A 23,718-nucleotide genomic window follows, 5' to 3' on the forward strand; every position below is an offset into this window, starting at 1 on the left:
GACTATTAAATTGGCAAAATATAACACAAATCGCAACTGACGATGGACTCACCAATAGGCTATATATTTGTCTAATGCTACACCTCTTCTTTTCCTCTTTTGTCTCTTATTGTGTCTTCTAACAGTCCTCATAGTAAGCAGTTTATAACCTCCATAAAGTCTTCCCTCACCATAATATTCCGTCCCACTGGGCCTTGACTTATGACCCTTACCTACCTCATGTCTCTGTGAAGACACTTCTGTGTAGCCTCTACCAGTGAGGCTCTTTGTTTTATTTTCTGATCGTTTTTCCTCTCCGTCTCTCTCTGTGACTGATAAAGGCACTGTAGATAATGTTAACAGGAGCTTGTCAGCCTTGAAAGACATTGATTCACTGGGAACATCGAAAGCACAATGGAGCTGACTGCTATTGCTCTCCTGAGAAAGATATAGGATAGGTTCACACACCTGTATGCCAGTGGTGTATTGTACTAATTAATATAGGAAATAAATGGGTTCTTTCAGCGGGCAAAGGCTGCAGAAGTAATTGAGGATCACTGAATTTTTTAAAAAGTAATAATGTATCCCAATTTGATATCTTCACTTTCTTAATCTCCACTTTTATGGTTTTACTTTCTTACTTGTAATTCAGAGGAGGTATGAAGTATTACTTCCTTCCATCCACTCGCCATTTCCCTATCGTATAATTAGAGCTTCATGTTTTAAAGATCAGGCAAATGCTGACAGGGCGGGGTCTCTTGCATCTCTAAACTCCCCCACACGACTACTCTGCCTCACTCCCCCTTCACCTCTCTTTCTCCCTGTCTCTAACTCTTTCTCTGTCTCTAAAACCCTTTCTCTCCCTCTTTCTTTCTCTCTAACCCATCTCTCCATCCGCTTTACCTACAGGGCTGCGGAAGCACGACGTTTGCTTTCTGATCACGGTGCGGCCCAACCTGCCCTACGGCACGCGCTTCGACCGGCGCCAGCCTTTTGTGGAACAGACTGGGCTGGTGTACGTGAGAGGCTGCGAGGTGCAGGGGATGCTGGATGACAAGGGACGCGTCATTGAGGAAGGTATGCTCATATAATGTGCCCCTGCCTGCACACACACACACACACACACCCCCCAGTGACACATGACATCCATCCACCCATCAGACCTCCTGTACACAATCATATTCACCGACAGATCCTCAGGACAGGATCAGACCGGTGTTGTCATGGTGACAGTCACAATGAGACCTGACCTGGTCACATTAACATTCCATTAACCTGAGGTCGACAGCAACACCTGAGAGCTTTGGGCCCTGCCCCCTGCTTTATTTATTGGATTTAACTGAAGAGCTGCATTGGCTTTATCTGGATATATGTGCTTCTATAACAGAACACCAAATGTGCTTGTCCTGCAGAAAACAGTAATGTGCCATATAGGGAACACTCACCTCTATCGCTGAAAAAAAAATTGGTTCTGGGTCTTCAACAGGGGGCCCACAACCCCTACAGGGGACCTCTGAAAATACACATTAACATCATGGCAGTATTAGCAAAGATCCATGTGGATCACTGAGATCACACAACAAGCTGATGATATTCACAGAAAAATCTGAAAACTACTGTATCTAGACCAATCAGATCATGTTACAAGGTTACATCCTTCAGTCAAATCATTCATAGAAACACGCAGTTTAAATTAAACATGATTTCACAGGGAGAAAAAAAGATGTGCAGAAAAAAATTGTACAATTTCATAATGCACAATTATCATTATGAAAAGCAACCATACCAAGAAAATATTTAAAAGATATGATTTGAACTTGTTTGGAGCCTGACAAAATTATCTTTTTTGGTCTGTCCCCAGATAAGACAAAATGTAAAATAAACAACAGAAAAATATGCTTGGAATTTACATCATACATTGATTGTGCAGCTTAAAAAATCCGTCACCATACCATGGATCTACAATATAGATATAAAACAGTATGTAAATATTTCATATGTAGTTCAAAATGCACAGAATTGTCTTAAAGAAAGCCTAGCATACCACAAAGAATATTTAACTTCTGATTTAAATTTGGCCCCTGGACTAAGGTATTGCCAGCAACAATGCTTTCTGGCAATGGATAACCGAATCTGTAAGCTACCATATTTCCACACAGGAGGAATTCCCTCAGACCAAATTCAAATCTCTGGTCTCTCCTGGAAAGTAAAATGTTTATACAGTAACACGATCTCCTCTGTTTACCATGTCATGCTCTTCCCCACAGCCCAAAGCGGTCCCTCAGAGGGGTTGGTTCACCTAACTTAGCCTGCAGCCCTTCTATTCTACGTGTTTCCCCCGTGGGAACATGTGTCCATGCGCTGAAGCACCCTTTTCGCCGTCCTCGCTCATCTGTTTGGATTAAATATGCAGAGGGAAGGGCTTTCTAAATAGACATGCCGCCAGGGAACATGCCCTGCCAATGTCGGCTTGGTTAAACTTTCAGATCCCCAGCAGGGCTAAGTGGTACTCTGGCTAACTGGGTGGGGGGATGATGTCACGTAAATCAGTGGGCACCAGATGGAGGCGTGGCAAGACAGAAGCTGAGAGGTGCACTGTGAGACACAAACAATTGGCTCATATACTGTTTTCCAAAAACTGCATTGCTCAAATATGGGATGTTTGTGTGAAGTTTGATGTTGCAGACATACAAATTTTATGTGAGTGAAATGAACAAATGCATTGCATCCCTGTTTAAATCATGTGTTGATTAAATCCTACCTTTTAATAACTGACAGATTAATACAATCGCACATACTTGCTTTAACTGCTCACACACCTTGGCCCAGCTGTCCACATTGTTATGCCATTGTGTTGAGGGTGTAGCTTCCACTCTTAAGCTATTGGCACTCTCGTTTTAGTAAGGGGGATTTGATGAGCCCACATAGCTGTACACATATGCTTACACACAGACAGACATACACATTTATTGAGCACACACACACACACACACGCCACACACCAGAGCCCAACAGGATTGAGTTTCACTCTCCTGCTCTGTGCCCTGCAGCTCCATACAAGAATCTATTTAGACATCTGTGAAAGCTACGCTTGCTGCACTACTCATGCACCCTATGGGAGTAAGTCTAAAGCCTGTGGCCTGTCAGTCAAGCATCTACATTTAATTCCTGTTCCTGAGGAGTCATAGTACTGTAGCAAGGCAAACCAGGGAGAGCCAGGGTTTTTATTTTTTAATGTTAGGATGGAATGGAAATGATTATGGAAATCATGGTTTTAGAGTGAGCTGATTTAGATTCAGATTTTTAATATCAACCTTTGCGTTTCTCAAGCTTTGCCTCAACATTTTAGGCCAGTTTTCTGTTTTACTGTCCTGTTTAGTTTACTTCAGTTTAGAAAACATTATTGTCAGTTTAGGTTTACACATTTACACATTAAAAAAACATTTCAGTCAACTGAACAACTAACTGAAACAGTCACACTCTTTGTCAGTCTAGACAAATTTGTCAACACAACAAGCATGAGGAAACATTGCTGCATAATGTGTATGTGATGTGTGTGTACATCTGCATGACTTCACAAACTGTTGTATTTGTCTTGTAATACCTACTCTGAACTTCTTAAATCTTGACCTTGACAAATATCCCCCATTATACTAAAAATAAAGTAAAACGAATACTGAAACTAATAAGGCTAAACCAAAATGTAACATTTTTTAACAATAAAAACTAAACTGAAATGAGGAAATCAACTTTGTAATGAAACTGAATTGAAAACAAAAATTAAAAACAAAATAAATATAACTAATGAAAAGTACAAAACTATAATAACTCTGCTACTAAAGGTGACATGAAAAATGGCATACAAATTTTGATTTTTACCCCTATATTTGTCACTAGAAGCTATTATTACTCTGTTGCTGTAACAAGTATTTTCCCTACCACTCTGGTGTAGGACCTGACCCAAAGCCCAAACTGCGAGGAGACTCCAGAACATTCCGCGTATGGCTGGACCCCAACCAGTATCAACAGGACATGACCAGCAGCATTCAGAGTGGCACTGAAGACCCATATGAGACTTTCAACATCATCATGAGACGCAAACCCAAGGAGAACAATTTCAAGGTTTGGACTCAGTGCACAGATCAGCCGTCACTGTTCAAATGTGTTTGAGTGCTTTATCTTCAGACCTTGAGCTCTGGTCCCACCAACACCACCCCAGAGTGATGTATCACACGTATTACACGCTCTTCGGTATTGCAGCTGTAAGGTTGGGGCCAGGGCAAACTCTGAGATTACTGCCCACTCAAGGCCCTCTCAGTGATCCCAGTAACAGGCTCTTCTCACTGAATATTCATTTAATGTGATATGATGTCATGAACTCCCAACTATGTCCCCTACCTCCATCTCACCTTTAAGAATCCACTTGTGGCAGCAAGCCAAGATTGTTATGCTTTCTGTAGGAAACCATGTTATGATGTTAATATAACACACAGATGCCATCAACAGAAGCTCACTCTTAAAAAAAAAAAGCTAATTCTATGTTAAAGGGATAGTTCTGATTATTTGATGTGGAGTTGTATAAGGTCCTTATTAATAGTCAGTGTATTACATAAAGTAGATGACTGTCAGCATACCTCAAGTTTTGAGAAACCAGCAAGGAAGCTAAGAAATTAACCAGTGGACAGGGTCAGCAGCAAAACATGTTTTAGCCATGTAAAAAAAAAAAAAAAGGTGCACCCAAAATCATAGCCATATTTTCACTGCTTACCTTGCTGTCTGACAGCCTTTTCCAACAGAAAACCGCTGTTATATCGGCCAAATATCACTCTCTTAAAACAAACCATTCTCTCTTAAAACCACTCCATGGGCAAAGCACTACTACTACTTCAGAGAGCACAGGAGTTTTGGTCTGTCGCTGCCTTTATTTGTTAGGTTTTTTGTGATATTGTGTAACTTCAATGAATCCAAACTGTCCTTTGAAAACTCCACACGATAATCTAAACTCCTGTGTCCTGCAAGGGAACATTGCTGATTTCGCCCATGGAGTCTGGTCGGTTTGGAGAGAGCAATGTTTGTGTTATATAATGGCGGTTTCCTATCAGCAAAGGCTGTCTAACTGCAAAATAAAGCAGTGAAAATATTCTAAATATAGCATACAGTTAAACTGATAAGAATTTTTTTAGGTGGGCCTTTTTTGGCAAAAATATGTCGTGGTGCCAATCCAGTACACAGCAGTACACTGCTTAGCTTCTGTGCTCATGATCCTCTCTGTGTCTCAAAACTGGCAGCATGCTGACTTTACCTCATACAACCCCACCACAAATAATCCAAACTATTCCTTTAGTATTTCCACAGATATCAAAGTTTTTCTACAAGTCATAGTAAAGTTATTCATGTAAGCGTGTGAAACTTTTATTAAAATCCCATCTGTCTTATGTTGTTTTGCTCCTTTCAGCTCAACAGTTTTTTCATGTTAATCATGCACAAAACCATTTTTCTTTTTATCACACTCTTATTTGAGAGCTTCTAATTACGGCTTTGTCAAGTCTGCTGTTTTTTAATTCCACCCACCCATTTCTGTCTCTCACAGCCGGAGCAATGACAGATGAGTTTGAAGTGTTTCTTTTTTTTTCCTGAATTTGAAAAGCACAGGAACTAATGGGTATTCAAGAAACATTCTTCCCCATCTTTGATGTGTGACACAGATAAACACAGTTTCCCTACCCAGTGTTTGATGCTCAGGGTATTAGACAGGTTGCAGTTCATTAAAATGTAATTGACAGACATACAAATTACCTGCTGTCCCATCAGCCCACCACAAAGCTATTATTATCCATATAATCTCCTCTTGTGGGATGGTTGTCTGTTATCTGATGTACGTCATTCCATTCATGTTTTTCAATTTAAAATTGTTAAAATTGTTATTTTTACCTTGCAATCTATTGGTTTGATAAAAATAATACGTCTCTGTCTCTCTGTTTTAGGCAGTGCTAGAGACCATCAGAAACCTGATGAACACAGAGTGTGTTGTCCCCGACTGGCTTCACGATATTATCCTAGGCTATGGTGACCCAGGCAGTGCCCACTACTCCAAAATGCCTAACCAGATCTCCACGTTGGACTTCAACGACACCTTTCTGTCCCTGGACCATTTGCGCTCATGTTTCCCTGGTTACAACATCAAAGTAACAGAGGAGAACCCTGAACTGCAAGTCTTCCCTTTCAGGTGAAAGCCAAAAATCTATTAATCAAATGATAAAGAGACAAGCTGAAATTGATTTACTTTGATCTAAGTAAATGCATGGAGATTCATATTTTATTTACTTGCTATTGGAAAATACTCTATTGTACTCTATTCTATTCCATTCTATTATATCATATTCCTGTTCCATTCTGTTATATTATATCCAGTTTCTCATTCTTATCATATCAGATCAGATTTAAGGGATAATGAACAGTGAGCAGTCAGTTTTGGGAAAAAAAACTGCCATGATGACATGCTCACTGTACATTATCCTGCTTATTAAGCAGGAGTATTTAATAAAGGCATATTACATTATATTATATTATGTTATATTATATTACATAAATAATATAATATGTTACATTACACTATTTTGTATTGTATTGTGGCTATAATAATCCTCATTTCATTCTTCCTTCTGCTTTACCAGAATCACATTTCCCACCTCAGACAAAGACAAAGGGAAGAAGAGAAAGGCTGATGAAGAGGAGGGACACAAAGAGGAAGACATGACCTTGATTGTTGAGCCCTATGTCACCCCCAACCGTGGGCCATATCCCTACAACCAGCCGAAACGGTGAGAGGTCAAGGCCATTATTCAGGCCTTCCCATTCACAACTTAACAAGGTCAAAAGGTTCTTCAGTGTTAGTTTAAACCCTGACTTCTGTCTGAGGTCTGTGCACTGACCTTTTTAAACACCTTAACTAACCTCTACCCACAGCAAGTAGTACAATAACATTCTGGGTCAAAGTGTGAAGTCCTTAACCTCTACATCTTTTCAGTATAAACCAGCACTGAGACACAGTCAAATGCTTATTATAGGTACCCTACTCTTGGCCTGACTATTTTGATTTGTTTGTTTGAGCCTGTCTCCATGGTATCGCATCTGACTTGTTCACCATGTAATGTGGTGGTGCTATTTTGGTTGCTGTTATGCCTACACTTGAAAATTTTTATGCAATTAAAGGTGAACAGAAAAGGCTTGACTAGGCTGTACTAATTATAATGCCACAAAATAATTGCCCTTCATGAAAATTAAAGATTCATATGGTGGTGTTTTAGCATTTCCAGTTTGCACTTTGATATTTAAATCTTGATAGAAACAACATGTCCACGGGGAAGCTCAGGCTTAACAATCTTTAAAGATGTTCTCAAAAAACATCATAACAAAACTTGCGGCATTAAGCATCTCTTGAAAAAAAAAATGTTTATACCATCAAGGTTATTTAGTATCTCCAGCTAATTACTTGATTTATTAATATCAGCAATGTACATTTCTTACAGGAATACAATTCAGTTCACTCCAACTCAGATTGAAGCCATTCGAGCCGGGATGCAGCCAGGACTTACCATGGTAAGGACTTTGTATTTTGTGTTTTTATTTTATAATTCAATTCAGTTTGATTCAGTTTTATTTATACAGTGCCAAATCATAACAAAGTTATCTCAGGACACTTTTCAAATAGAGCAGGTCTAGATAATACTCTTTATAATCCCAGTTGTTCTCACCAAGAGCAACCACTGAGGTGACTGCAGTAATGAAAAACTTCCTTTTAACAGGAGTGAAAGGTGGAGCAGAAGGAAAGAGAACATACAGTGGCACAATCTAACTTTTACTTGAAGATTTAAAGTAATGGTAACAGTAATGGAGATAATACTGACAATTGTCACGTAAGTTTTAAAATCAAAATAGATGCCCCAACAAAAACCACAATATAATATTTGACATAAAATTGCTAAATGTTTAACAAACAAATACTACTGTTACCCTGTGCCTACTCATTTGTCCTCGGATGAATGTAGAAGTTCATAGCAGTGGGCGACACTACCTCCGTTCTTTTCTAGGCTTTTCAAATGGAAATTAGTAAACAGTGGTGCTGATGCCCTCCTCTTCCTCAGCCTAGCAGGTTTAAAAGTTGCAGCATTCTCATGCAGAAAGCTACAGAGGTAGAGATCATATGGGAAAATGTCTTTAGACGCATTTTGATGCTAAAACATACATATAGACACCTAAAATTGTTTGGTTTTGAATACATAAGTAACATAACTAGGAAGCTACATAATGATAGAAAAACTTACAAAAAACAAAAACTGAACCTGCCCTTTAATGCCACACACAACATAATGTTTCATTTTGTTTATCATTTCTAACTTTCTTTTATTAACAGAAAAAAGTGAAAGTTACAAACCAAGCAGACTTAATTAGAAGGACAGGCTACGTTTTATACCCATATAAAGTCATCATATGTATCCTTGGATGTGATGTGGTCTGGGCAAAGCTTCTAGTTGGTCCAGTGAGTGCTGATACTGCAGGTGCATACTGTTCCAGCTCACTGTTTATGAAGCCAAAGATTTGCAACCATTAATCTTAGTGATGCACACCAAGGGAATTCCCTCCCCAGTAAATATGCTGCTGTTTGGTGTCCCTAGCTCCATCACTCATGTAGGGGGATGACAAATTTACCTGAAACCTTCTCTGTAATTTTGGCATTGTCAATGAAACAGTCATTCATACATAAAATGACATAGTATTACAGCTATGGACATGCTTGGTTCATACGCACATCCACAGCGATGTCATTCCAGTGTGCTGTTGTTATCGCACTGTTTTGACAAAAGTGCCATTCTGATGTGGTGATTGGAAGCTGGCGGTGGGCTCTGAGTTATTTATTGTGCAACTAGCTGAGGCAAATATGGCAAGTGGGCTATCAGCAGAGTCGTAAAACAACTCTGCATGCATGCCTTTCTCTGCTCCTCTCTTCACCCCCTCTAACCTTCCTTCTTGGCATATGTCACAGTCGTTAGCAGCCATAACAAACACACACACACACACACACACACACACGCACGCACACACACTACCTCCCAGACTGCCTGCCTTAGCTTTCATGTAGGGAAACCAAGGAGCTGATTATGTATTTATTTATGCAGGAATATCTTAATTGTGCTTACTAGTTTAGCAGAAATTACTCACCTGAGATACCCATACTAAGACCAACCTATTTCATGAATATTTATATCATAAATTAGATGCGCTGTTCACCCTGGCTAAGTAAATATAACGCTTATTATCAGTGTAACTTTTATACGGAGATGATGTTCTACTAGCATTCAGATGGCGAGTACAAAAGGTAGGCTTGAAAAATGCCTCATGATGTGCAATACATATCTTAATGTACACATTTTCTCTAAAATAACATGTGATGAATTCTCTGATAGTGACAACATATGATGGTCCAAAATATTGTGATATTTAATATGTACTGTTGGGTAGTTTAATCTGTAACAATGCATCATATTCTTTGAGATAACATTTGAGAATTAAGGTTATGTTACTATAGAGCAAGTCTGTATATGGAGATATTTTTATATATTGTAGCATAGTTCAGCCCTACTTATGCCTTCTATAGTTTTTCTCCATTTTTCAGTAGCTCTCTGTGTCTTTGCCCCTCTGTGCAGTCACTCGGTATGTCTGGCAACACCACAGCCTTGTTTCACTGGCTATATGTGAGCACTGCTAACGATGAAGCACCAGCCTAGCTCGTTCTGACATGCCCATGGCCTAGCTGTCACAACCACTAGGGTGTCTCCAGGGCCAGCGCCTTTGTACTATGACCTCACTTCTGATTGTGCTTCTCTTCTCATCTGCTTCTTTTTGTTAAAATTTCTTTCTCCACACCCTCCTCCTTACTTCCTTCTGTGTCTGTAGGTAGTTGGACCGCCAGGTACTGGAAAGACAGATGTTGCTGTCCAGATCATCTCAAACCTCTATCACAACTTTCCTGAGCAGAGGACCCTCATAGTCACGCACTCGAATCAGGTGAACACACACACAGCACATCCACACATGAACCAGCTCAGCACACATATCTGAACTCTGAAAAGTTTCCAAAACACCCTACTTAAAAAACAGTGAGGCTGTCTGGAGAATTTAGAGCTTGTGCTCAGAACTGCCTATTAATCAGGCGATATTCAAACCATGGAGGAAAAATTAAAATCTAAGCTCCCTTGTGCCCTGGTCTTCCCCCTCAGTATTTAATCATAAAGTAATCTGCTGTTGTTTTACACCAGTGGAAGCTTGCCAAAAAAGAACCTTGGCCACAAATGGCATAGCTGAATATAATGATGAAAAACCTTATAGTTGATTAATAGTTCACCCTTGCATTTATAGTCAATATTAAATGTGCAGGAATGGACATTTCCTTTATAGCATGGTAAATGTCTTAGATATTACACGTCAAGAGCACTGTCTCAAGAATTGGAATGAATTCATGGACACTGAAAGAGAGACAGGTTTATATGCAGAAGCACTGTTGATAGATGACAAATTACACACACACACACACACATCAAAGAAAGGATTTTCCTCATCTGATCATGTTTACTTTGTGGCCCCTGGTTCATTCTACACCAGGCTCTGAACCAGCTGTTTGAAAAGATCATGGCTCTAGACATCGACGAGCGCCACCTCCTGCGTCTTGGCCACGGAGAAGAGGAGCTGGAGACTGAGAAGGACTTCAGCAGGTGAGGACAGCAGGGGGACAGGTGGACAGAGAACACCCACGTACAGAAGGAAGCACCTAAACAAACAGGAATGCACACGTGAAAATTGAGACAGCTTAAGTTCACGCATGCATGTGTTGGAGTGCACTCAACAAATGGTTACAGAGTTACAGAGCATACGCACTGCAGGTTGATCAAAGCAGACAACACATACACACACGCACACACAAGTACACAAAAGCTGCTCAGCTGTCCACATACATAGTTAGTATGAGCCAACACAGTGACAGGGCCACTCGATACTCCCATATGCCAGGCTATGGACCTGGTTTATCTTCATGAGGCATCGTTGGCCTCTCAGGCCTCTCCTCCAGTGAAAGAGATCTCTCCTTGCCGCCTTGCACTGCCTGATTAACCCTCTCATTACTGCTCTGCACCACAAGAACTGACTGCATACCCATTTGTAGCTGCTACTTTGGGAATCATTTCCAAAAAGTGAAGGGTGGCAACATGTCGTGTTTATAGTGATGGGTGGATTTCTTCTCATCTCTGTTGAGATGTGCAGTACCACTCAGGCGGTGCGTAAAGACAATGTTTGAGCTGAAGTGCAAGCGAGCATTCAGTTGCCCTGAAAGCAGTTCAGTTCGGTGGCACCGGAGAATGTGGGTGAAACTACCACTATGTTTTGCATAGTTTGCCACAATTTTGAGAGCCAGATGGAAAAATTGTTTTTTCAAAGGCACTCTGGATTTCCAAAAAATGTTACTGGAGTGCCATAACGTGAGCTGACATTTTTTGGTTTGCATGGCAGCTAAGAGATCTGTGACAGCACCTTCTCCGGGGTCTTGTTGGTTCTTGTACTAAAACGGAATACTGAGGCAAATCAAACTGATTACCAATTAATTTCCTGATGGGATAAATGTACATTATTCATGGTTTTAATACCATTAGAATACAGGTCAAGTCAGGAAGGAGCCCTCTTAAATCTGTGGTGGGCAACATGACCTGAGTGTTTAATAAAACCAACATAAAGTTTTAGCACTAGTTGTTTTATAACTTTCTTTGTCTCCACCCTAATGGACACATAAAACACACAGTGCTGCTTTTTTTCATGTAGCACTGGTGGCAGGGCACAGAACAAATGGCCTCAGACAAGAACCACTAGAGTCCTGTTAAGGAAGCCCCAGTAGCTCCCAGATCTCTCACCCACGTCTTTTTGTAAACTCCTCTGTGTGTCTGTGTGTGTGTGTGTGTTTGTGAGAGATGCCTTGAAGGGAAGTGACTCAGTCCTAACTACTGAGACATAGTAAAATGGGAAAAGAGAAGAGCACACTTTGAACACTCATGACAGACTTGTGAAGGAGATTATCTCAAGATACCCAAAACATTTACAGTTCTACATGACTGCTGCTAAATTTAACACCATTATTAGATGAATCAGCCAGAAGCGTCTTTTCTTTTTTGCTAGCAAAGCTTTTCAGTCAGCTCCTGAATATAAATAGCTCAGCGTTATTGAATATTAAGTTTTCATGCTGTTACTATTTATAGATTCTGTATAGCCTACATTGTTAATTACCACCTTATCCATCTGTGGCACTGAGCAAATTGCACCCTATAGCTCTTAGCCACACTTCTAGAGGAGGAGGGGAGGGGTGATGCATGTCGCTCATTTGCTACACCCTGTGTGACTACTGCACAGTGCATGGCTGTAGTATGAATAGAAGCTGGGGTCTGCACATGGAAGCAAGTCTGTTACATTCTTAAATTATGCAGCAACACAGACATAAAAGAAAGAGCTTTAGCTAGCAGCATTTAATATGTTCCCGCCTGCCTCATAACAACATGCAGACTCCACACTCCTTCCACCCCACTGACACCAGCGAGAGGAGAGAGCTAGAGAGTTTTAATTAACACTGTATACGAGATGACAAAGTGAAAGGCAGTGCTCCTCCAAATGCCTAACAAAGGGAACGCTACAGTACCATCAGTTAGCAATGCCTGCCTGCATTTCATGATGGATTTTCTGCTGTTTTAACAAGACTGTGAGAGTGCAAGTTAGTAGCAGTATAGGGGAAATCGTCTAGAAGTACCAAGTTGTATGTTAAAGGAACGGCTCTGATTATTTGAGATGAGGTTGTATGGGGTACTGTACTTATTGATAGTTAGAGTATTACCTTCAGTAGATGCCAGTTGGCTCAATAAGTAATTTACTGCTTTGGGCAGGGTCAGCAACAAAACATTTTAGTTGCCTAAAAGAATGAATATCAGTTAAAGTCTACACTGTATTTTCACTGCTTTACCTTGCCATCAAACAGCCTCTTCCATTGGAAAGCTGCCTTTATAAGAGCCAAATATCATGTTTTCTTAACCAACCAAACTCCAGTAATTTTTAGCCAATACATAGCCCTTTACCTTATACAACTCCACTTGAAATAATCCAAACTGTCCCTTTAAGTTGTGGACATGTGACATGTGCTCCCTAGGTTCAACACAGAAAGTCATCTTTGTCAAAGATATGTCACTTTTACTCTTGGTGGAAATTAAATGCAGCATCCTCACTCAGGTTCAAGCACAGTTGCTTCTGTTGTGTATTGTGTTTTATATTTATTAGATTTTATATAAAAATAAATACAGTGCTCTCTATAATGCTGCCATTCACACCACTGTATCTATTCTGGGTTTTCTGTCTCAGCAGCTGAGTGCTTTAAAGGTCCGTCATCCTGGGAAGCAAGGTCACTCCCCATTTTTATTTAATTTTATTCAGGCCAAACAGGCAGAGAGAGAGCAGTGTGATTGTCTTTGAGTCATCTGCTGACTGAGAACCTTTGCAGAGGGTCTAAAAATAGAGTTCACCTCTAGTGTTACCCTGTGACCCCTCCCACTTCCTGTCTGCCTGTATGTGCTGCTTGCCTCATTGCAACCTGATAATTGCTTTTAAGCAGCATTGTTTAGCTGTACAATAGGATGTATGATAGAACTTAAACAAACCTTGTGTACAGTCAAGGGCAGCCATTTCTCTCTTTTAACCTCCACTGGATCATATTTACAATATACATCAATCTGTTACTGTATTGTATGGCACTTTCTCTCAGCCAAGGGCGCAAACACAATATTGGTAATTAAAACAAAAATTCCAAGCCATCAATTCAACAATCACATAACAACCATTAGATCAAGTCTGTTCTTTTAACTTCATTCATGGTTATTCAAAAACCTGATGCCACAGTGTGATTCAAATGAGGCTGAATGCACAATATGAAGAAACATTATCTCACCTGTTCGTTACATGCCACAGTTCATCTGAGCTCTCTGTCTGGGGTGCCACACCAGCGTGTAGGTCAATGAACCAGGGTCCTGACACCAGTTGTTTCACACTGGAGTTGATACTGGAGCACAGGAACAGACGGAAGTCTGTCTGATCACTCAGTGCATCAGGAGTTTAATAATACATTACAGTAACAGCATTAACAGAGTCGGTATCTTTTTGAATTAATGAGGCCATGATCTGTATCTGCATCTGTATTAACTTGTCTGAAAGAAGTTGGTAAAAATCTTTTTTATGACAAATATTGCAAATGCAGTATGATTCACAATTTTTACAGAAATAAAAAAAATATTAAAGTCATGATGGTGTGACATTCATTTGGGTCTGTACCAAACAAACACATTTCTTGCATCTGGAGAACAAGATTTGTAGGCCAAGACATCTCTGCAGTACCACAGTGCTTCATTATAATTCTGCTTTGTCACACATTTTACCTTCATCAAAAACTGAAGCCTCTGCAATTTGGATGTTGAACTTGGCTAATGTAATTTCAACACAGCCTCAATTAATTGTGCAGCCCTAGCTCAAATCAACATATCCTAACAATTATATCATCATACTTGACAATTGCTTGACAAACTGTTTATCCCTGTAGAAAAAAGTTAAAATTGCTAAGATTGTCAACTAACTATTCTGTGCTTCTGTGTCCAGATATGGCAGGGTAAACTATGTTCTAGCCAGAAGACTGGAGCTCCTCAGGGAGGTGGGGAGGTTACAGGAGAGCTTGGATGTCCCAGGAGATGTTTCTTACACCTGTGAGACTGCTGGACACTTCTACCTTTACCAGGTAAAACAATAACCATGTGTGTATAGGTTATGTGCAGGAAAAGAAAAAAAAATCAAATCTCCTCACTTTGAGGGAGAAAAAAAATGTCTGATCGTTGTTTTGGTGCACTTTGGCAGTACTACACCTTTGTGTCAAGTTTATTTCTTTGTCCTTCCCTCATCCAACCACATGAGGAATGTCATTGGTTCCTATTGAGCATAACATGTCTTCAAGCTTAAGCCGAGTACCATCTAGTCCCATTTTATTTGAGAGAAGGCATCTCTACAGCTGATATCCCTGTAACATACATCTAGATAGATACGTAACACTACAGGCCAGGGAAAATGTGTATTTTTGACTTTAGGGTGAACTGTCCCATTAAATTTCTAAACATATTTGAAATTTGTGTTTGTATAGGTGTACACAGAGAAAGAGACAGGTAGGCATATCCAGGAAGATTTTCTAAAACTAATTACAATAGATGTCTGTATTGTATGTCCTGTTCCTCAAACATATTCATGCCAGTCAAATCCAGATATTATTTAAGATTCCATTCCCAAGACTCACTACTCTTTTTGCAAAGACTGCAAATACCTAGAAACAGTCTCAACCCTCGCTGTTTATTCCTATCACCTAATTATCACTGTCCTCTCAGGCTGCAGGAGAAAAACTACTGCAGACAGTTACTTACTTTCACTCTCATGCTTCATTAAAAGGGCTCCAAAATAGACGTTTGTAACATTAAGAAGGGCAGGGTGTAGCTGTCTGTCTTCAGCTAATGTCCAACCTTTTCCTCTTCTGTCACTGCAGTATCACATCACATCACAACAGTAATGTGAGACATACACAAACAGTGTAAAGATGCCAGTGACATAGTTTTCAGTGGTGGTCACGGCTCAGACTAGGCTATACCCTATAGTTGTCTGGTGAGTCAACGCCACAGCAAATACTTGTATGCTGTGGCTGTTACCTGAGCTCTAGTGTTAGATGATGTTCATACTGCCATTTTTGCACCTTGCCAGAAGTCTGTCAGTTGTCTGTCTGTCACAAACACACCATATTACACACCTTATTAACTTGATGTTGTGCAGAGACTGGATTTTCAGCCCACGCTTCATTTTAGCTGAGTTCTTGGGTTTATTTTAGCCCTGAAAACTTGCCAACAGTGTAGTTCTGTGACATTTGAAGATGTAAATGTCAAGAAGTTGTTATCGTGGTGAGTCTGTGACCAAGAGCAGACTCCTCTGTCAGTGATCAATGATAACAGTGCACATGTAAACATACTTAAGGTTTCGATTGCAATCTTAATAGTCCTTACAGACAGATACTTAACACATAATTAAGCAGAGTCCTCTAGCAGACTCATTAATGTTATCCTTAAAGTTGTTTTTCACAGGGGTACAGTATTTATAGAACTAGGCTGCCCTGCTGTTTGGTTGAAGCTGGTTTATTAGGTGCTCAGTGGGGGCACCTTTATACCACTGAGGCTTTCTGTTCTCATTTGTTTACTTGTGTATAATGTGTCTTTTGCTATGGTCAAATAATTATAGAGAAAATATAGCAGACAACATTTAGGCTGTGCAAAGCAATGCAGAACACCCACTGTGTGCTCATACAGCATTTTGGAAAACCTCAGACAGGCATCAGAACACAAATCCATAAAAGCCACATGGATGTGTGGGATTTTCCAGCATACACTAAAGACAGACTGTCACTACTGCCTCCTCCTCAACTCAGCAGGGATGTCCTCGTTCCCAGCCGCCATTACTCTCTTTCAGAGGCTGTACCTGGCTCAGTTTTAAAGCTAGAGTGGTGATGCCAGTATCATACAAAACTAAAAGACCCAAGGCATGCTAGCTTGTTGAGTGGTTGGCTAAATAACACTCCAAAAAATGTTTTTCATTCCCTTGACATCTTACGTCAAGACATCTGAATAAAATGAGAGAAATGGGTACCCAAGAGTCTCCCCTTTACAGACATGCCCATTCTATGCTCTCTGCAGATGGGTCAGACTGTTATTTGTGCGCAGTATAAATGTGTCATCTTCCCTGTTCTATTAAAATATTGATGTATAGTGCATATCCTAAACACTACTGAAAATTCCATAAATTGGGTATGACTGTAAAGCTGAGACTCTTGTGGATTCAATGAGTCCAGTTGTATTCATGTGTGATGATGTTTGTCCCAGTTGTAGTCACTTCACCGTTATGAACCATTTTTGGAAACTTCTGAAACCTTACTGTATGAAATCACCTTTTGTGACAGCCTTATCGAACTTCTTCTCGCTTGCCATCTGAATGCCAAAAAATGTAATTTCTTGCAGAAAACTCCAACCTGTCAAAGATTTTTGATACCAAATCGCAGAATGAACATTTCTGTGGTTTTTTCTGTGGTCTTAGTATCTTAATATGGTATTTTTGAGGGATTTTTGACCTTTTTTTTTCAATTCTCCAGTGGTCAAAATGGTTAAATTGTGCACCAAATCTGTGTAATAAATGGTATCAACTCAAAAACTGCTGCAACAACCTATGAGACATAATTAATTATACTTCTGTCACAATGTTCTGAGCCTCTATACATTCTAAACTTTAAAAATGTGAATAGGCTGCTAACAGAAAACTTTTCACAGATTTATGACGAGGCTAGTTACAAGGTGCATGTCAAATGAATCTTAAGGTCACAGATGACGTATACCACTTCTATGTGGCATAAATTGTTAACCACCTGTCGACCCCTAAAAAAAAAAAAAAAAATAAGTGCATGGTAGGGAGGAGTGAAATGGAAAAGGTTGTCATTCAGAGTGTACTGAATGTCTGCTCTCTTTCCCCTCACCACAGGTGATCTCTCGCTGGGAGGAGTACATGAGTAAAGTCCGGCCGAAACAGGGCAAGAAAGTGGAGGTACAAGCTGTGGCTGACCACTTTCCTTTCCACAAGTACTTCTCCAACGCTCCCCAGCCTGTGTTCAAGGGACGCTCATATGAAGAGGACATGGACATCGCAGAGGGCTGCTACCGCCACATCAAGAAAATATTTACCCAGCTGGAGGTAAGACGCGCACGCGCACACAGAGTGTACCAGTTTCCTCACTGCTGAGCAACAACCAGTGAGAGTAAGGAGGTAACTTGAATGAAATAAGGCAAGGCAAATTTATTTATAGAGCAAATGTCATGACAGTTAAATTCCATGTGTTTTATATTAAAATGCATACAACAACAAATAACATGTACAGAAGACACATCACACACACTGTCTCCACTCAAACATGCACAAAGAGGCTGTGTCAGCTGTATTTGATGGTACTTGAGACCTGCTTTGTGTCCAGGTGTTGCACAATATCCCATCCACAAGTAACTGTGTCTTCCTGGACACCACAGAAACAGGTTGTTGTAGATTGACAGTGATTGGTCAGACACCGTCTGTGTCATTGCGGACGTGTCTGCTTATAAGCAGCTCTTCTGCCACTTTTGCACCTCTCAGAGTTTTAGTCATCACCTGTCTCTTTGTTTCGTTTAGTAGAGTGAATCATTATATAAAGTACTTAACAGTACTCGTACTGTTTATTTGTAGATGATTTCTGACCCACTTGAAAAGATGAGCAGTACAACAATGTGATGAAGGCTGTTGCTGCTTATCTTTTTTACTCTCTGTCACTCTTTTTCACACTCTTTCGCACCCCCAAACACACACTTGAATGTGTTATCGTTCCTCCTCCTATTTCTATAGGGATAACAATAACATTTCAGATTTATGGGAACATCAAGAAGGTCTCAGAAAAGCAATAAAGAAGTTATTGGCTGGAGGTAATATCCCAACATGTGTGGTGACCTTGATTTATCTGGCTGGCCTCTGTATCACTGCATCACAGCACCTCTCCTCCCTCCTCCCTCAGCCTCACCCATGCTGCAGTGAAATCTGTACACCCATTAAGAAGGTATTGCTGTCTGTGGTGCAGGGTAGACAAAGCAACATTCTGCTGAATTTGCTTATCTGTCTGCCTTTTCAAATGTAAAAGCAGTTTGGAATAAGCTGTCATAGGAATAGCCGCAGAATTTATTGCTAGACAGACAGATACACAACGTGCCTCCTGGGTTCCTCCTGTATCGACATCTCCTGTTTCCTTCTCTGCAGTCCCACCACATCTTCACTGCGTTTTACTTCTTTTTGTTTTTTCCTCCCTTCGCTCTCTTCTCAGTGTCTCTGAATCCTTACCATCTTGATTTCACCCTTCAACCACTCTGGAGCCATGGGGGTTAAAAATAGATCTCATCAATATTGCATGTTTTGATCGGTTTAATATTAATGCTAAAATAGTAACACATCAAATATTAATACCCCACCACTGTCCAGTCCTCTTCTCCCTCTCTCCCTTCCTTAACCCTCTACACAGCAAGTGTGGCAACCTGAAAATAGCACACCTGTTTACCTATGTATCTCCTCTGTGTCCCCCCTACAGCATGGCTATCATAATACCATGACACCAACACTGAAGTGAACTGATTCTTATTTTGACACTGGCCCCTAAATTTTATGTTCTTCTATAAGTCATGTAAGAAATCTGTGCTAAAGCTGTAGTTATTGAGCAGCAAACTACATTGAGTGCACTCTCTACAGCAGAGCAGCCCTGTGGCTGGCTGGATTCTGTGTCAGTACATCGTGGGAAAAGAGGAGACTTGTGTTTCCTAATGAGAACAGAACGAAGACGGATTATATTAATAACATGTTAAATCTAAGTTGGGTTGGTTGTTGATTACTTAATTATCTTTTGTGACTTTTAGGGTGAATATCATTTGAATTTTACTAATATTAGTGATAATATGATACTTGAAAAATGGTACCAGTGCGATAGTTGTTTAAACGTTTTTAAACATTTGTTGTGCACCCCAATGTTGTAATCCTTTAGAGTAAAATACACTCAAACTGTAGACCATTTAGTTTTAGGGATTTTAGCTGTGTTCAGGACTCAAAAATAAGGATTGCCTGGGACTGGTACAATGCCATGTTGGGCTACCAAATGTAGCAACTAACCCAACCAGCCCAACCAGGCAAGTGATAAAAAAAAGAATTGAATGACTGATCAATTATCAAAATAGTTTAATAATTTAAGTAGTTTTTCATGCAAAAATATGTAGTAAATGCTGTTTCCAGCCTCTCAAATATGGAGATTTTCTGCTTTTCTTTGTTTATTGTCATAATCAAGTGAATATCTCTGGGTTTTGGACTGACATGTAAACAAGTAAACAAGTCACTGAAAGACCTCACTTTGGACTTTCAGAAACTGCCCTAGATTAAACATGACAGTCAACTTTGGTCTTTGGTGTTATTTGATAACGCTAATAAATAAAACAACTTGTACAGGGACACATAAACATTTACATCAGGCAAGTCAATTTCTGACTGGGCAACCCTAATGACTGTCTTGTATTCTGGGGTTATGTGGCATTCAAAAGTAGCAGTTGCAGCAATTGGAGGGTTAAGCCAGTTTTTTAAACATTACACTATATTTTTTTGAAGTGTGGGTAGACACAAAGATGTATTGGTTGTCTAATTATTGAACTTTGCCTCTTGTCTTTTAGAGGTGTGATTATTTCACTCTTGGTAATCATCTTATCCATCATGTTTGGCAGTAATCATCCATCATTTTGTCAGTATCCCATTTAAGTTTCCCCTCACAACACCACTCTGTAAATCATGACAGCAAAACTTAAATTTATTCACAAATAGATGAATACATATACAACTTCTTTCCAGAGGTTGTTTTAGAATAATCTTTGATTGCCTATTGGCAACTTGTTTGACTGATTTTTGGTATGTGTGTTCTCAGTCTTTATCTGTTCATGAAACATTTCTCCTGACCGTCACTTCCCTTCTTGTCTACCATGGAAGGAGTTTAGGGCCTTTGAGCTGCTGAGGAGTGGATTGGACCGCTCCAAATATCTGTTAGTGAAGGAGGCCAAAATCATTGCCATGACCTGTACACACGCCGCACTCAAACGGCACGACCTGGTGGAGCTGGGATTTAAGGTAGACTCTTCTCAGATGACATAAAGACAACAACCTGGTTAAGACTGTATTTACTGCAGTAACTTAAAGTTGAGAGTTTCAATTTCCCATTGTCTTTATTAGTATGACAACATCCTGATGGAAGAAGCTGCTCAGATTCTGGAGATCGAGACCTTCATCCCCCTCCTGTTACAGGTAACCCATAACATTTTAACTTGTGTATGTATATGTAAGATCTATGACTAAAAGTTTTAGCTGTTAATATTGACTACTGAAAAATTACCACCATGCCTTTGCTGAAAAATCTGTCAAAACTTCTGACATCAAGCCTAGTTGAATCTTTAACTCAGGACTCTGACTCTCTCTGTTAAGGTCTGACTGATGGGCTCCAAACACTGTAATGGTGCTTGTCTTTGGTAGTTGTGCCTAATTGTCCGAGATAGTGCTAATGTCTGTTTACAGATGAGATCATTAAGCACATCAGCCCATCGAACAACATCTCCAGAGCTCCTCTCTTTATCTCTCTTCTCTAGTGAGCCTCAGTCAGAGCCTTCTGCCAGGTATATATCACAGCGTAATGGTTCATCCCTCCCCCATCCCTTTTTATTAGCCCCTTATCAGTAATTTCACTGATTAAATCAGATTTCGACTTACAATGGTTGGTATATCAGATTTTTCTGAGGTCAAGCTCCAGATAAACCACATCTAATTAAGCAGATCTGCCAGCATGACGTAGACAGAGTAAAACTGAACCAGACTAACTGGAACCTCAAATGTTATTTTCTGCTGAAGACCTGGCTTTATGTACACCATGTAATATTGTCAAGTCTTCAGACAAAACATTGAATAAAGCTGGACAACATGGAGTAGTTATTGTGCAGTAGGATTACACTTGTGGTCATAGGTTGGACTTTACAAGTTATTACAGTTATCACAGTTCAAATGAAAACCTAATAAACTGTTGAACTAATACTGTCCAAAACGGATAATGTTATCTTTAATATAATAAAGATAATATTTTACATAGTCTAGTGAGGATCGCACTGTCTTCTCTATAACAGGTGTTCTTAACTTCTTTTCTCTGTCTTCCCGTCTCCACAGAACCCAGAGGATGGATACAGTAGGCTGAAGCGCTGGATCATGATTGGAGACCACCATCAGCTGCCCCCTGTAATCAAGAACATGGCCTTCCAGAAGTACTCCAACATGGAGCAGTCTCTCTTCACCCGATTTGTGCGCCTGGGAGTGCCCACCATAGATCTGGATGCACAGGGCCGAGCACGTGCAAGGTGGGTCGCCCTGGAAGAATATAAAGATAGAGTACAACTTAATTTCACTAAGGAAGCAGTGTCTTAGTGACCAGTACTGTCTCCTCACTGAAAGGTAGGGATGGGTATGGAAATCTGGTCTTAAACAAGCCCTGGGACTAAAACTGTTAAAGATCGGAGTATTTATAAGCTCTTCTTTTTTCTGTACTTTTCAACATTTTGTTGTAATTTATTAGCGCACTGCAGCCTCTCTCCTGCTTTTTGCTAATACAATAAAGCACACACACATAAGTACAAACACATTATTAAAATAATATATATATTTAAAAATATATATTATTTAGTAACAAAAAAGAACAGACAAGAATACCGTTAAAATCGGTAAGAGTAATAGAAATGATAAATTCGATGATGCCCATCCCTGCAAGGACATAACAACAGTGTGAATGAATGTGCGTCTACTTTTCTGTCCCACAGCCTGTGTAATTTGTACAACTGGCGCTACAAACACTTGGGTAACCTGCCTCATGTCCAGCAACTGCCTGAGTTCCAGGTCCCCAACCCTGGCCTGACCTTTGACTTCCAGCTAATTAACGTGGAGGACTTCAACGGGGTGGGAGAATCTGAGCCTAACCCTTACTTCTACCAGGTCAGTTAGCATTACACATCACAGTACACATATAAACACACACAGCCCAACTGTTATCTGTATTAAGCCAGATGTCTACAAAACTTACTGTGTGTCTGCCTACTACTTATAGCACACTTTCAATCTTCTCTTTCTACTTTAAAAAGCAAATTTAAAAAATCCCATTCAGTTTGGTGGATTAGGACTGTGAACACCCAGCATATATGAGCAGTATTCTCAGACACAGGTACATGCACAATGTTTGAAGAGCAGAAGTGGTTTGTTTTACACAATGTGTAGAAGTTTCTGAGCACAATTTATACACTCCTTTACACAAATACACACTCATGCACACTTAGTTCCAGCAGAGCAGAGAACTACATTCCTCCCCAGCCTACATTTCCTCCGAAATGGTTGTTGTACAGGACTTCATTCATTTTTAAATTTTAATGGTTTAGCTACCAGTCCATATGATATATTCATAACTCTGCTTAGTCTGCAGCTGAGACTGGCTGCCCAGCACAGACCAGTGGGTTTGTCCTTCACAGCAGGAGCCAGATTGTGTTTCATCATGACATTGCTGAGACACTCAAGACTGTGTGTGGGTGGTGGGGGCAGGGTTGATAGGTTGAAAAAAGTGTTTACTTTGGCACCACACCAGGACTGGAGCCCAAATGTTACTGTCAAAGATAAAAGCAAAAACATTCAGGACAAAAGCAGCATTTTAAGTAATGAATATATGGGAAATCTAACATCAATCTTACTTTAACTGGATTGTTTAGTGGTTCTGAAAACTGTCTTCTTTTTAATAAATGAAGGGAGCAAAAATCTGAGTAGTTTTCAGAGATATAGAGCCTTTTTTGGCCACTGTATGTCATGTTTGGATCACAATGTTAGCTGAAGGAAAAACTTAAGGCAAACACAGAGTAGTAGACCACATAATCAAGCCAAAACCCCGGATGACCAGGGGCCAAAGATGGAGTGATACAAAGTTGAATGACT

At 40.0% G+C, this 23,718-nt stretch overlaps 1 protein-coding gene across 2 annotated transcripts in view; it reads left to right on the plus strand.

The window, feature by feature from the left end:
* aqr (aquarius intron-binding spliceosomal factor) overlaps window positions 1-23,718 on the plus strand; it is a 69,160-nt gene that overhangs the window by 19,444 nt on the left and 25,998 nt on the right. For both annotated transcript variants that reach the window (XM_084742435.1, XM_084742436.1), the window contains exons 19-31: window positions 889-1,056; window positions 3,932-4,101; window positions 5,964-6,205; window positions 6,654-6,800; window positions 7,509-7,578; window positions 9,934-10,044; window positions 10,639-10,748; window positions 14,704-14,839; window positions 17,656-17,865; window positions 20,704-20,841; window positions 20,944-21,015; window positions 21,922-22,109; window positions 22,566-22,737. In XM_084742435.1, coding sequence (XP_084598561.1) covers window positions 889-1,056; window positions 3,932-4,101; window positions 5,964-6,205; window positions 6,654-6,800; window positions 7,509-7,578; window positions 9,934-10,044; window positions 10,639-10,748; window positions 14,704-14,839; window positions 17,656-17,865; window positions 20,704-20,841; window positions 20,944-21,015; window positions 21,922-22,109; window positions 22,566-22,737 — 1,934 coding nt within the window. The remainder of the gene's footprint in view (window positions 1-888; window positions 1,057-3,931; window positions 4,102-5,963; window positions 6,206-6,653; window positions 6,801-7,508; window positions 7,579-9,933; window positions 10,045-10,638; window positions 10,749-14,703; window positions 14,840-17,655; window positions 17,866-20,703; window positions 20,842-20,943; window positions 21,016-21,921; window positions 22,110-22,565; window positions 22,738-23,718) is intronic.

This window comes from Lutjanus erythropterus, chromosome 18 (assembly GCF_056507025.1).
Source record: "Lutjanus erythropterus isolate fLutEry1 chromosome 18, fLutEry1.hap2, whole genome shotgun sequence".
In the NCBI taxonomy this organism is placed as follows: domain Eukaryota; kingdom Metazoa; phylum Chordata; class Actinopteri; order Lutjaniformes; family Lutjanidae; genus Lutjanus; species Lutjanus erythropterus.